At 33.2% G+C, this 16,061-nt stretch overlaps 1 protein-coding gene across 1 annotated transcript in view; it reads left to right on the top strand.

Moving 5' to 3' along the window:
- The first annotated feature begins 1,771 nt into the window (after positions 1-1,771).
- LOC149416492 (uncharacterized) overlaps positions 1,772-16,061 on the top strand; it is a 37,365-nt gene continuing 23,075 nt past the window's right edge. The window contains exons 1-4 of the mRNA XM_089642170.1: positions 1,772-1,961; positions 6,061-6,183; positions 11,468-11,551; positions 14,954-15,154. Of these exons, the coding sequence (XP_089498296.1) occupies positions 1,895-1,961; positions 6,061-6,183; positions 11,468-11,551; positions 14,954-15,154 (475 nt within the window). The 5' untranslated portion in view covers positions 1,772-1,894. The remainder of the gene's footprint in view (positions 1,962-6,060; positions 6,184-11,467; positions 11,552-14,953; positions 15,155-16,061) is intronic.

Genomic DNA, 16,061 nt, shown 5'->3' with positions numbered 1-16,061 from the left:
CCATTTAGGAGTGTTATATACCCTTTGGGGCAGGGTAGTGCCGGCCGATGACGGAGGGGTGGGGGAGCTCGGCCAATGGGGTATCTTCCTGTACGGGTGGTGAGCTGAAAGTTACCAAGCGAGACGGCGCTATGCGTGTGAGGGAGAAAGTATTCGGATCCGTGCATCGGACCAAATACCGCGCGCTACATCCTTAAAATCCTTCCACCGTTCTTTCGCTTTGCATGACCAAACCACCCGAGCGTCCATTTCTTTATCTTACACCTTACAGTTTACATCAGCATCTTTGTATGTGAAGAACGAACAATACTCCCAACAGCTCTTCACCGTCTGGAGTCAGTAAGACTATGGCATCCCAAATTGGGGTTGTTGAGGGGCTGAAGGTAGCGAAGACACAAGGCTTCGAAAATAGGAAGGTTGGGAAGAATCTGACTATTCAGATGTTGTCACAAAACACGGCAAATTTCGATTCCAAATGGTGGTATTTAACCAGGGTAATACTGGAAGTTTCCACCACTCTGGAATGTGCCGTAAAAAATCTATTTTTTATTTATTAACATTTTGAAATAATACAAATTAATCAAACTAAATTTACATGGAAAAAAATGAATTATATTATATCTTATTATATTATATATGGCTTCAATTAATCATAATACGGTTAAAAACAGGATTGCCAGCTCTAACGAATAAATTGAAAGATATTTCGCTAAAAAACAATCCAGTACAAACTGTGCTGGATGGTGTTTAAATCCATCAATGAAATGGCCCCACCCTACATCACTGAACTATGCGTCCCGGAAAACACTGGTCTGAGGCAGTCAACTCTTAGATCAGCAACATCATCAGCTGTAGGCAGACTGATGGAACCTAAGCGCAAGCCAAATACTAAGTTTGGTGATCGCGTTTTCTGAGTATCTGTGCCGAAGGCTTGGAATAAACTCCCTCCAGAACTAAGATCCATAACAAGTCCAACAGAATTCAGGTCTAAACTAAAAACTTACCTTTTTAAGCTGTCATACCCTTAAATTAAATATACCATTCCTGAGAGAAAGTCCAGTTATATCCAATTATGTCCTAAATCCTGTATCTAAATTTCGCTAATAAACAATTAGTTGATGTTAATTAAGTGTTAATATCTAGTGACCTACCAGGTAAGTATTGTACTGTATATTATCTCCATATACAGTTAGTAATAACATAAATCATTGTAGAAGTGTATTATATATTTGTACAGCGCCCTTAAGTTGATTTTGCACGAAAACGGCGCTATACAAATCATCAAAATATTTTTATTATTATTATTATATCCCAATAAACTTTTAGTAAAACACGATGTCGGAAGACATGTTTATAATGATCCTAATATTTTCACATTTCGTCATTGTATATTATCAAGACAAATGCAGGGGGATGAACACGTGTTCCGATATATTTGGAATTGACTAAAAATTTATCAGGAAACGCCACTCAATTCCGTTACTAACCGAATTACCAATTATTTGAAGAGAATTTTAATAAATTAGCAATACTCATTTTTATCCGCGTACTTGCGCAATTTAAAGCAGCGGCCTCCGGATTCATAGCTAAGAATCGTAACCACTCAACAACATGAATTATGTGCAAAAAATAATTATATTTATTATTTTTTTCTGTGGACTAATCGTGTTGAATTCCTTATCTTAACACCTGCAAATTGTGATAACGGATTGCCTGGAAAAATGCCAAGATATATTTTTTAACAATACCCAATTGTGTTATATTGCTCGTACTCAAAGGCCGTGATTTATAAAAAATTACTAGTAATTAATTAATTTAAAAATAGTTTTGTTATAAGTTAACATTGTGTTTCAAAAATAAAAATATATTTATTTTGCATTTTTTTTTTCTAAAAATGGATTTGAAACAAGTGATAATTTTTACAGCGTTGGTTTTTGTGACAAATGCACAGCTGAAGAATGGTAAGTAACTTTTATCTTCAAAGATAAATGAACTAATTTCGCTTGTCTGTGCGTCCCCGTGAAATCTGGGCCAATGAACTCTGAATGTGTGTCATTTTCAAAATCGGAACTGATCGTGTAAATAATTATTCAAAAAGCGATAAAGTACCTACCTATAACACGGTCTTGACAAAAACTCCTTGCCTTATTTACATTCATACACCTCTTCTGTTATTTAAGTATTTGGTTCATTTGATCGTGTCATCTCTTACTTCTTATAATCTTAGTTCATTCACTCTACATGCCCAAACCATCTAAGCGTCCCTTTCTTAATCTTGCATATTATGCTTACATCAGTTTTGCATTGTTTTCTCCGGTGACCGGATAAATCATCAAAATGATAATTCATCTCATCTTTAAAAAGTTATATAAAGTCATGGAAAGTGATGAAACAAAAACTTTATTAACTGGGTTAAGTAGGTTAGGTTAGGTTTAAATATTTTTTATCATCGTTACTAATGACTTTATATCACTTTGTTAAAAGTGTGTTGAATTGTTACTGTGTTGAGTTTTCATGGAACCGTTTTCTCCATTCATCTCAGCATTTTTAACAAGATCATGCATGATTTTACCACACATACGACTCAAGGATCTCATTTCCACATCATTGAGTCTACTTTTATCCTTCCTCTTCCAATTGTATGCCTCACTTACATACATCAGGGTAGGTACCAGCACTCCATTGTGGACTGCTGCATATTATGCTGATACCAACTGCATTCAGTCCTCCATGAATGGAGTTACCTGCATTTCCCCTTGTTTCAATATCTCTGTCAGCCTTCCCATCTCTCTAGAACATACTTCCTAAAAACACAAAAAAATATTAGTAATTCTGCATTATTGTTCTGATACGCTGTTTATGAAATTTTTCAGCTTCAAAATAATACAATAATTACAATATCCCGTGATTTTTCTATCTGGTTTAATAAACTCAAATTTCCTTTCAATTTATGTGAAATTTTCAAAATTAGAACTACAAGAGAAAATCAAATTAATCGCACTTTAAAAAACTGGTACTGGCTGTCGAGATATAAGACTATCCCGTAATTTTTCACGGGTTTGCGTAAGTAACTTACAAGCATTTATAAATTCTGTTTAAATTTCCTGTTGGTGCAGGTAAATCATTTTAACTCTTGTAAGCTGGGTGATATTTTGTAAATATCTCAAAGCCAAATATAATACATATTATCAAAATTATGCATAATCGCAAAAGAACATTTCCAACAGATGAGTTATACAAAGAATCTAAGCTATTCTGTCTCCGTAAACTATTTATTTTGCAAACTATGAAATACATCTTTAAAAACAAAAATAAATTCAATATAAACGAAAACAGAATCAACTTTAGAAATACTAAATCATTATATAAATCAATTGTGCGAAGTATTCTCGAATACGCATCAACAATTTGGTCTCCCAATTACGAGATTCATAATTATAGGATTGAATCCATACAAAGGAAACTAACCCGTGTAATTGCTTATCGTGAAGGTTTATCTGGTCAATTTGGAACATATAATGACCGAATTTTACACTACAAACTACACTCACTGACGGTCAGACGTAAACTTTCTGACGTACTGCTCCTACACAAAATTATACATGCATCAGTTGATACACCAAACATTTTATCCCAAATTAACATCAATATACCATCAAGAAAATCAACAAGGAGGATGAAAGACATTTTCTATATTAAAGCCTACCACACAAATACAGGATATTTTTCCCCTGTACCGCGAACATTAAGAAATTATAACATTATACATGGCTTTAATAATGAAATAGACATTTTTAATGACCAATTTAAACACTTCAAAAAATGTATTACCTTTAATCATATTAAGCTGATATTGTAATGAAGCCCTTTATTTAAAGAGAAGCAACATTGTACCTACCTAATCAGTGTCTCACCAGTACAGGTGTGACAATAACAAATCGTTTATGAACATATTTGTATTTACCTTTTACCCATTCTTATTTGTTATTTACTTGCATATTTAGCTTACATATTAATATTACTTACATTTTCCTTTTGTTACTTATTTTTTATGCTTCCGATTTTGTTGTCCGGGTTAAGTCTTCCCCATAGGAAAAACTAAACCCTTCCACACACTTTTCCACAAATGATCATCTAGTCAATCAACACTATGTAAGTGCATTATATAAGCAAAATAAATACAAAACAATACAAGAACAACACGTCAACTCACCAGAGATCAAATGGGAAAATAATTCACCGACTCCAGATATTTTCATATCAGAAGGTTCGGCTCGGTAGAACTTCTAACAGGGCCTATAAATCCTACTGATCCATCAACATAAATATTTAAAAAATCTTTTGTTATCCTACATGTATTCAAAATGACCGACTTTTGCATCTTTATACACGGTGTCCGGAAACTCGTAGTACAAGCGGGAAACTGGAGAATCTACACCACATGGGGAACCCAAAAAAACATAAAGTTTTTTGATTTGAGCATTTTCAAAAAAAAAAAAAAAAAAACCAAAAAAATATATTTTTCGGCTATTTTAGGGTTAAATTTTTTTCTGGTGTTTAGGGTTGAATAACAGATGTTTTAACCCTGCAGAGCAGAAATATTTTATGATTACACCGGGTTAAATGAAGGGTGATTTCAAAATAATGCTTCAAATCCGAGTTTCTTCATTTGTTTTACTTTCAAATAGTTTTAATTAGTTGGGTACTTTGATCTTCAGTAATAATTTATAAGAATTTGATTAAAAAAAAAAAAAAAAAAAAAAAAAAAAATCAACTTCAAACTCAATTTACTCGATAACGAAAGCTCAAATAAAAAAAAAATATACTACAAAATCGACTCCAAATGTGATGTAGATTCACCAGTTTCCCGCTTGTACTACGAGTTTCCGGACACCCTGTATATAATTTTTTGAAAGATCTAATACGCCTAAATTTTGAATGAGAGAGCTAGGTATAATGCCAGTAGCCGAAATAACGAATGGTAATATTTTTATAGTCTGAGAATGCCAAATTCTTTTTATTTCATTTCCTAAATCTGTGTATTTTCTTATTTTTTCGCTAACAGATTTTTGAATATTACAGGAATTTGGTATAGCGACATTTTTGTTATTATCATTTTGTTATTATTATGTATTCAAACATCCATGTATTTAAATTTTTGGGCACCATGCCTGTTTTATGTACTTAAATAAAAATAAATAAAAAATAAAATAAATAATGTATTTTATACTCCCCAAACGAACACAAAACAAATGCAAACACACTGCAGTTTCATTGGACCTCGTACTTTCAATCTTTTACCCAAAAATATTCAAGTGATTACTAAACTTCCTCAATATTTAAAACAATTAAAATTATGGCTTTTCGATACAGCAGTTGAAAATTTATATATAATAAAATATATAACATATATTACACTAAACACTTATAACTTCACTATACACTATTGTAAACACTTTTTATAAAAGCTGCTTAGACAAAATGTAATCTTGTTTTTATTTTATATGCCCGTAGTTTGTTTATTTCTAGGTACAATAATATAATAACTTAAATATATTACCCACGCACAGGCTGCGCCTTAGTGGGTTCCCATTATTCGTATTGATTTATATAATATTGGATGTAATTAATGTCAAAATTGGGAAAAATAAAGGAATTAAAAAAATATATATTTAAAATTATATTTTAAATAATTGACAGGAATCAACAAATTCAACGTTTTACTTAGAAATTTTCATAGACAGTATTAAAATGCGAAATGAAACCTAGTTCTACGCACTGTACATTGCAGTGCATCTGAAGGTAGTCATGAATGTCATTGAACTGCTATTGTAGTTCGTCAGATCCTAAGGGTTAAAAAGATTGTTGTCTCAAATATTATTGTCTAGATATTGTGGTAATCACTTCCCAAATTTCCGTAGTGAATTCGGTATTATACATACTGAGGGAGTATTCGTGTTCACTGCACGGGCTTTCTCAACAGACTGTTTTGTACTATTGTTGTACCACACTGTTTGGCATGATTTGAACTTTATAATAATTGTGTTGTGTTGTTTGCAGCGGTATGGTGGTGCGAGACGAACAATGACTGTGTCGGTCTGGAAGGCGGGACCTGTGAACAGGAGGATTGCGTGTGCCCACCGGGTATGCAGATAAATAACCAGAGAAATGGCTGCATCGAGGGTAAGCTAAATCACTTGTCTTTTTATATACATCTATTTGAAATAATTTAAATATTGTAAACGGAAATTAACCCATTTAACGACATCGGATTGAGCTGAAACAGATAGACTCGTAGTCGACGACAATGTATTGTTTCAACATTTGGTTCTCAATTACGCTGACATAAATATAAGCAAATTAAGGGTTGATTTTTTTATCTCAATATTTTTGATTTTTCAAAAGAAGCAAACACATTGTGACTTGACATTTTAAATAATAAAAAAGGAAACACTTTGTTTATAGTCACTTTATTGTACACAGAAGATGTTCTTAGCCACTCGGGCGTAAATAAAATTAGTTGTAATGATTGCCCAGCATTCTACATAGGACAAACATCACGCAATGTAGAAACTAGAATAAAAGAACACCTAAGATGTCTGACCAGTTCATTTGCAGAACAATTAATTAATAAAGATCACACTTTTAACCGTGACACGGGTATTAAAGTCCTACACAAAAATGAGATAGGTTTACGACTTAACAATTTGGAAGCGTTGGAAATAAAAAAAATCAGTCAATTCAAAGGCTGAAATCATCAATAATCAAATTAAATTTAAAATTCAGCCCTATAATAAGTATGTTTCCCGTTATCCCAAACTCCCCACCCCCACTTCCCTCCAGCAACTGGCACTGTCTCTCTCTGTTTTTCTATCTCTTTCTCCCTTAACTATTGGTTTATATATAAGTGTATTATTCTGTATTAAAATTTCATATCTGGGTCATGTACTTCGAGGGGAGAAGTATCACTTGCTCCAGTTAATATTGAAAGGCAAGATAGAGGGTCGCAGAGGTCCTGGTAGGAGACAAATGTCTTGGCTGCGAAATATACGAGAGTGGACCGGCATTAGAAGTGTGGAGGAGCTATTCCGGGCAGCGCAAGACAAAGAGACATTTTCATTCAACGTCGGGGGGACCTGATACGGCACATAAAGAAGAAGAAGATTCTGTATTTGTTAGTATTTTACAGTCCTGATGATGGTACGGAGGTACCGAAACCGATAGACTTTAAAATATCAATAAAGTGACTTTAAACAAAATGTTTCCTTTTTCAATATTTTTGTCTTCTTTTTTCCATTTCTTGTCAATGTTTTTGTTTTTTCTTTCTCTTTCTTCTTAATTTTTCTCCTTCTTCTAGTATTTTTGTTATAATCGACTAAATATTTTACTAATTCTTAGATATAATAGAAAAATTAAGACAATATGCTGATTTAATAGGCTTATGCATGAAATTATTCATGATCTGATAGAAACAACTTCTTGTTTCTGGTCAATCTTCACACTAAAGTACCATTTATAAACATTATTTAAGAACAAACTCTCAATTCTTATTTAATTAAACAATTATTTAATTAATAACCTTTGTGCTATGCATAAAAAAATCTTGTTTAAACATTAGTTTACCAAAAAAATTATAATTAATATTTGACAAGTTCTAGTATTTACACCAAAAAATGTAGACAATTTGTCTCGACGCCATCTAGTGAGAGAGTTAGCACTTACAATGCCTTTCTCATATAAAATAAAGTTGGTTGTTTTCAGGTGAAAAAATGTTACAAGCAGTAATTGTTGAATGAAACACTAGTATATATTGAATTATTTCGCGGATAAGAGATAAGCCGCCATAACTCAGTGGTCAGAGCTGTCGACCGGAAATCGAAAGGACACGGGTTCAAGTCCCGTTGGCGTCATGTATCTTTTATCAGGAGATTTTTCAATGTGGATGAGTGTTTCAGGCTAAAAATTATTGCTTATAAAAATAATTGTTATCAATTCTTATTTTTTAAATGATAAAATAATGTTTATAAGAAAAGGTTTTATGCATAGCACAAAGGATAACACATTATTATAAGCAATAATTGGTCGCCTGAAATATCAGTGCAAATTGAAGATATCTCCCGAATAAAAATAAATGCCGTCAACGGGAATTAAACCCGCACCTTCTGATGTCCGGTTAGGTGCTCTGAACCACTGAGCTACGTCGTCTTATTTCCAACAATATGTACTAGTACTTCAATCAACAATTACTGCTTATTATATTTATACTGCTGTACGACAGGACATCAGAAGGTACGGGTTCATTTCCCGTCGGCGGAATTAATTTTTCCCCGGGAGATATTTTCAATTTGTACTGATATTTCTTATAATAATTTAACTAACAGTTCGGTCTTGGCACACACTCCTTGCCTCATTCACATTCATACATATTCTTCTGTTATTATAACTCTTGAAGAGCTCGACTCAAGTATCTGATTCACTAGGTCGTGCCTTTTGTTGACATTCAGATTTGGTTCATATATTCTCCTTGCACTCCTTTTTACACTCAGAATATATTCAATTTTATGTAATATTGAATTCTGTTTAATTCAATTCACTGTCTTGAATGTGTCGTTTGTGTGTACAATACAAGAAGTCTCGCATATGTCTTCTTCTTCTTTATGTGCCGTATCAGGTCCCCCCGACGTTGGCGATCACTCTAGAGAATGTCTCTTTGTCTTGCGCTGCCCGGAATAGCTCCTCCACACTTCTAATGCCGGTCCACTCTCGTATATTTCGCAGCCAAGACATTTGTCTCCTACCAGGCCCTCTGCGACCCTCTATCTTGCCTTTCAATATTAACTGATTCAGAGTGATCTAGTCATCCAAATGTAATCCATTTTGTTTTATTGACGTTGATTGTTAGGCCCAGTTGCTCACCAGCATTATTAACAAGATTTAATAGGTCTTGGAGGTCATCGATACAGTCAGCTAGTAATACAGTATCATCTGCGTATCTTATGTTATTAATGACAACTCCGTTGATCTTAAGACCCTTCTCAGTATTACTTAGGGCTCTTTTAAAGACATAGTTGGAATAGAGATTAAACAATAGTGGCGACAGGATACAGCCTTGTCGTACTCCACGCTGAATGGTAATTGCATTAGATCTCTCATTCCCATGTCTTATTTCTGCTGTTTGGAACCAATACAGGTTTTTTATGAAATTCTGTACTTTGGTGTCAACGTTACAATCGCATATTTAAAAAAGTAAATTAACCTTTTAATCACCTCCAACGGAGAATAAGAGTGGAGTCATCAAATAATTTTAGCCGTCTGACCCAAATGTGTCCACTGTATAATAATATAGAGTGTGATGAAGTAGACATTTTTGTCGATAATTTATAAGCATTTAGAAAAAAATGGGGTCTAGGACGTTTCTACGCCGGGACGGTTCTGCACTGGCCGTTTCTACGCCAGCCGATTCTACGCCGCATTCAAATTAAATTAACAATTACAATTAAACTTTATTGTTAAAACCTAACCTAACCTAACCATAACATCATTAAGATAACCCGGATTAAAACTTCTGATTACCTGCTTTGTCATGCTTACCTGCTTTGTCAATGGGTCATTACGATAATCCCGGCGATTGTAACATGCATGTACAAAATTTCCATTCGGAAATTCTTTTATTCTTTTAAATTAAAATAAATGTTAATGCTACTTTTTAAATGATTCGATAATTTTTGTATTGTCTACTTTATTTTCTATGACTGTATGTAGGTATGTGTTTAAACAATAAAGTTTAATTTTTTTTTTATTCTTTATATTGGCTTTCGCCCATTAAGAGTGATCTTGGCCATATATTACAACATTTTTCTTATTAATAAATACAACAAATTACAGGATAAAATTGACATGATTGACAAAACAACATTGATAAAACATCATAACATAACATAACGTAACATAAATAAACCAAACATAACATAACATAAATATAACATAACATAAACATAACATAACATAAGCATAACATAACATAAACATAACATAACATAAACATAACATACTTAACATAAACGGTACAGAGCTGGTAACAGTAGATTATCACAAAATTATAAAAATAGGAACCTGATAAATTTTGTGTATATGTTAAAAAAAAAAATCGCACCTTGCGCCACAATATGAAGTATGCCAAAAAAATACAAATAAATAGTAGTATTATCTGTGTGTAAAGATAGAACGGCCAACCTTATGATTCCAGAGATAGCCTCATTTTTAATGTCAGCGCCATACAAATTTTTCTTAAAAAAATTATAACTCCTTCATTTGTACACGCAATTGCTTTGTACGACATTTTATAACATAGTAATGATCAGCAGAATCCATTTCTAGCAAAAAAAATTACCCTTGAAAATTCAAGTCTCTATGTCTATGAAAGGCGATTTTCAGCCCACTGTGCGGCGTAGAAACGGCGGCGATGAACTGGCGGCGAAGAACCAGCGGCGTAGAAACGTCCCATTCCCAAAAAAATGCTATTCTAAAAAATTTGTTTCGTTGATTATATCATGTATTACTTGCGTTTCTATTTGTGTCTCTTTTGTTCTACTATTTGTAATCAAATTATGTATTTTCATTTGTTTTATATTTTAATCTTTATTTAGATTTATGAAAATAAATGTATCTTTGTCGGAGTAGATTTGTGGTACCTATTTGTAGTACCTACCTATTTGTTTATTAACTGTGTATAAAATTAACTAGATTGTTCTCACATATGTGAAATCGTGTGTAAAATTATCCATGGATTATGTTTGTGCGTATAACCAAAAAATAGTGTAATGAACATTACTGTTGTATCTTATTTATGTATAGAGCAGAGATGATTTACATGTAGTTCCCGTGAGCACTTAGGCCATAGGTCCATTGTGCTGTCTCCCATTTTACCTCATTCCTTTAACAACAACCCAGTCCCTTTAATAAAGTTCACCAGGGTTGTTATTGGGTATGTGGCTATGTCTTCTGGTTCTCCTGTATGTCTCCCCAGGTATCATCTCTCCTCTCCAATCACCCTTGGTTCCCTGAAGGCCCCACAAGGGAAGAGTTCACGGAGGTGGCCTAATCTCTCCTCTCCTCTCCACTCCTCTTTGATTCCATAAAGGTCCCATGAGGGAAGAAATTCTGTATCGTCAGACAAAAATAATTAATAAAAAGTTTCATAAATTTATCTCAAATTATGGTCGCAACTTTTGGTTTCACAGAAGTGTACATTTTTAATCTTCTATGGTTGATTTCCATATTTGAATTTGAAGCGTAATTTTTATTTTTTCTATCACCGTTTAGTTAATGTTTTTAACTATAACCTCACACAGATCGTGTGAGGTTATCCCAAAAGCGAACAAATTACCTCGAGTAGTTAACACAATTGTCTTACTTTGAAAATGTTCCAATAATAATATATTTAATTTGCATTTATTATTTTTTTCAGGAGCACCTTATTTCGGTTCTAAGTGTCAAGACGATTTCCAGTGTGAACATCTAGTGACGGGGTACGCGTGCCACAACGAAACCAGTTAGTATACATTATCTAGCGAGAACATTTACTAATGGAATTATAAAGCCCCTGTTCGCAGTTTCTTAGAATATGCTCCATTATTGGACCCTTTTTAACAACACCATATTCCTTGAAATAGAAAAAGTACAATAGAGTTTTATGCGTTGCCTGGTGTCAATTAAAAACATCTGTAAAAAGTGTTATAAATTTATGAAAAGTGATGAAACAAAAACTAGGTTACATTATATAATGTTTGTTTCATCACTTTTAATGACTTAATATCACCTTTTAAAGGTGTGTTGAATTGTCATTTTGAGGAGTTTTCATGGAACCATTTTATTGCTAAATAAAATTTTACATTTTATATCTAGTATATTTCTATTTTAAAATTACTGTATTAATTTTCTAGTAGCTACGTACTCTTAGTCGGAGTTTACAACATTGAGACTGCAAGACTGCTTTTGGCTTCCTTAACATTTGAGTGGGGTTCTTTGAACATTTTAAAACATTTGTAATAAATATTTATTTATTTATTTATTAACGCCCTAATGGGCTTTTTCAAAAATTGGTAACAAGTAATTTTTATTTATTTATTTATTAATTACACGCCCTACTGGGCTTTTCTTTAAAAAAAAACAAGCATTTTGTATCAGAGTAAACACTTAAAAGTTAATACAATAAAGAAGAATGTAAACATAATGGCAAAAATGAATCCTCACGCATATAATTGAATTTAAAAGCTTTAACAAAATAAAATAGTAGAAGCGGAGAAGTTATATGGGTACATAGGTCTATTTGTGTCTAGAAGAATAAAAGTGATAGAATATACAACATTTATACTGATTAGTTTTCAAATGAAATATATCACCCAGATCAGAATATTTGTTTCCGAGATTGTGAAGTCTCGGAATCGGAGAATTTTGGTAAGCTAGTGTTCTGGTGTTATTGAAGTAAAAAGGTAAGAAATGTCGGCATGATTTTTTGGGAACATGGATATTGATACATTGAAGTAATTCGGGACAGTCAATTTTAAAATGTAGTATTCTTTGTAACATTATTAAATCTGTGCTTATTCTTCTTTCTGAAAGTTTCGATAGAGACATTTTATCCAAGAGGTAATTGTAATTTATGTTTTGTATAGGAATAATCAATTTATAATTTATAAACCTTAGAAACTTCCGTTGAATCTTTTCAATGTTATCTGAATGAATATTGAAAAATGGAGACCATAACGTAGAGTTATACTCAAGTTAATAATAATAATACAGTTGTGTTAGGTACATAGTTTACAATAAATAATGATTTATGATTAAATTAAGGTAAATTCAAATGAATTGTGTGGATTACGGAAAGCTAAATATGTATTAAGGAACATATACATATAAAAACAAAAGTGTATTCACTAGAGAGTTGTGAATTCATACATCTCAGTAAAGTGATTAAAAAGATTTCGTTTTATAACTAATACGGTATTTTTATTAACTTTTAATTTTAGTTTATTTAGGAAACAGACAATTGTACATGTGAATAAATTTTACATTTTAGTTGAATATAAGATAAATCAGTTAAGTTTCATTTACAATATTTTTTATAGTTACAGGTTAGGAAAAAAATAGATATTTAAAGACAATGGTAAAAAAAATAATTGAAAGAATTGGCGAACAATGAAAAATAATCGTTTTAATTTGTTTTTAAAAGTTTTTAGGGTACAGTGGAAAATATCTTAAATAAGCCATATTGTAAAATAAGATATCACCAAAATTTCATAAAAATAAAGGTATGGTAAAGTACTAATGCGTGTTCGATTAATGTAGACAAAAAGTGTGCGATGTAAATTTAAGCTCTTACGAGACGTATAATATGCCATGACTTGATTAAAAGTAATTTGTTTAATGGAATTGAAAAGATTAAAGAATACTTTTAAATTGTGTATGCTACATAAAAATGCTAAATGCGAATAGAAATGAAAAGAAAAATCATTGGAGTATTTGAAAGGAGTCATGCTATTTTGTTTATATCTGCCTCAAAGGAAATTCGAATAACCGGAGAACAGTCATTTTTTCTCATAAATATATAACAGTTTTTTGTCCAAAGGTATTTATAATTTTTTTCACTTTTAAATTCCCTGGCTTTCTTCGTTAGTAAATAGTTAGAAGGCGTGAGATGAGCATTGAGGAATATACGGCTTGCTACTCCTGGAAGGCCGATATCTGCTGAAGTCAAAGTCTGGTGGCGACGTGCAGCTACAAACAAAGCTTCCTTGCAATCTTGCCGAAGAAGACGGATGATTATATTTGATGTAGATGTGGGTGTGGATGTCATTTTAGAAGATGCCGTTTGCCATAACATGGTCGCACTCTATGAATAAAGTCAATGTCCTCTTTTTGTAGTTGGTACCCAACTTTCTGGGATATATTCATTATAATATCCTGGATATTTTCACTTCTTGCCATCGGAACTCCGTAAATTTCAACATTACGTAGTCTATCGTATTGTTCTCGTTGGTTAATTTTCATATTAACGTCCTTTATAACTTCCTTCAAATGAATAAATTCGCATTCCAGACAATCAATGTTAGCGGTTTTACTGCTCAGAGCTAACATTTTGGTGTTTAATGTTTCAATTTGTGAAGATAAAAATTCCACTGATTTTATAATAGGTTCTAATTGATCTTTAAAGTCCTTGAATCTTGCGTCTGGCTTACAAACATGATGCATAGCAAGCTTCCTTGGATTGAACAAAGATACATACTAGTTGGCCTCTCAGAAGCTGGGCGTACTGTACAGGGCCCGCAGATACTTTAATAGTACACAACTGCTGACCCTGTACAAATCGCAAGTGCGCCCTACTGTCGAATTTGGCAGCCATCTCTGGTCCGGAGCCCCTAAATACCTGAAAAAAACCCTAGACTCTGTGCAAAAACGGGCGGTCCGTTTGATAGATTCCCCAATCTTAACAAACGGACTGCAATATTTAGAGCACAGGCGTCAGGTAGGTATGCTGTCCTTGTTCTATCGGTATTACAATTGAAGATGCTCTGAGGAACTAGCGTCATTGATCCCTTCGGCACCGGTGCGTAGTCGGGATACACGCCAAACGCGCACCCAACATTTGTACACGGTTGACATTTGTCACATGAGAACGGGTCGCTTCTACGATTCGTTCTGTTCAACAGCTCGGCTGTAGAACGAGCTGCCGGCCTCTGTTTTTCCTCCCTCCTACAACATGGGACTCTTCAAGACCCATGTTCACTCCTTCCTCTCCACAAAAAGACCCTCCACACAGCATCCCCAAAGATGACATAGGCCCTGAGGGAAATTATTTTCTTCAGGGCCTCCTGTGTGGAGTTAATATAAAAAAAAAATAAAAAAAATACGAAAACTGAATATTTTTATTGTATTATCATTTGTTATTTGGCAGAAACCTGCGATTGCAAAGAGGATTTTCGCTACTTCCATGGAAGATGTTGGCCAGCTGCAGGATTCGGAGAGCCTTGCGTGTCCTCGGGGCAGTGCCACGACCCGCTGATGCCGCTGGCTATGGAGTGCCGCAATGCAGTATGCACCTGTAAGGACAACCACTACACCAGGGAGAAAGGACTCTGCAGGAAGATCGCTTTCAGTAAGTCCAAAAGATGTTTTCGCTATTTTGACTTCAGCAACTTTTCCATAATAGGGATCGGCAATTATTAATTGCACTGAAATCACACTACCCGAAGAATATTATGAACCCTTCAGGTTTTTAAATATTATTGCGCCACAGTGAAATTTATCTAAGTTCTCGTAAAAAGAAATATCATTTTAGAAACTATATAAAATTACTATGAAATTTTTGTATTTGAAAATTTGATGTTTCTAAAAAAAATTATTTTATTATTAAACATGAATATGTTAACGAAAAAATTGACCGGAACATTTTGACTCAAAACGTCAATAATTTTGAAAGAATTCGATATTTTGAAAAATAATTTGGTTAGAGGATTAGTAAGAAGATAGCGACTTCATTTTTTTATCCCATTTATATAATAAAAAATGTAAATATTTTTTTAACTTTCAACTGTTATTGAATGTCACTTTGATAATGTTTTAGATTTTATCCATGTATTTTTGAAACAAACTAAGAGGAATATTTTTTTTCTTTTCAACGACAAACAAATCACATATCTGCGTATTATAAAAAAAGAAAAAAAATATACGTGTCGGTCAGATCTGACGTTCAGAGTATCTAATGGAATATGATGTTTGTGGCTAGTAATTTCCTTCAGAGGCTCTGACGGAATATGATGTTTGTGGCTAGTAGTGTCCTTCAGAGCCTCTAATGGAATATGATGTTTGTGGCTAGTAATGTCCTTCAGAGCCTCTAATGGAATATAATGTTTGTGGCTAGTAGTGTCCTTCAGAGCCTCTAATGGAATATGATGTTTGTGGCTAGTAATGTCCTTCAGAGCCTCTAATGGAATATGACGTTTGTGGCTAGTAATGTCCTTCAGAGCCTCTAATCGAATATGACGTTTGTGGCTAGTAATGTC

This window comes from Hesperophylax consimilis, chromosome 17 (genome assembly GCF_061612785.1).
Source record: "Hesperophylax consimilis isolate HC1 chromosome 17, BYU_Hcon_1.0, whole genome shotgun sequence".
NCBI lineage: Eukaryota > Metazoa > Arthropoda > Insecta > Trichoptera > Limnephilidae > Hesperophylax > Hesperophylax consimilis.
The sequence above is the reverse complement of the archived record's forward strand: the minus strand, read 5'-3'. Positions and strand labels throughout refer to the sequence as shown.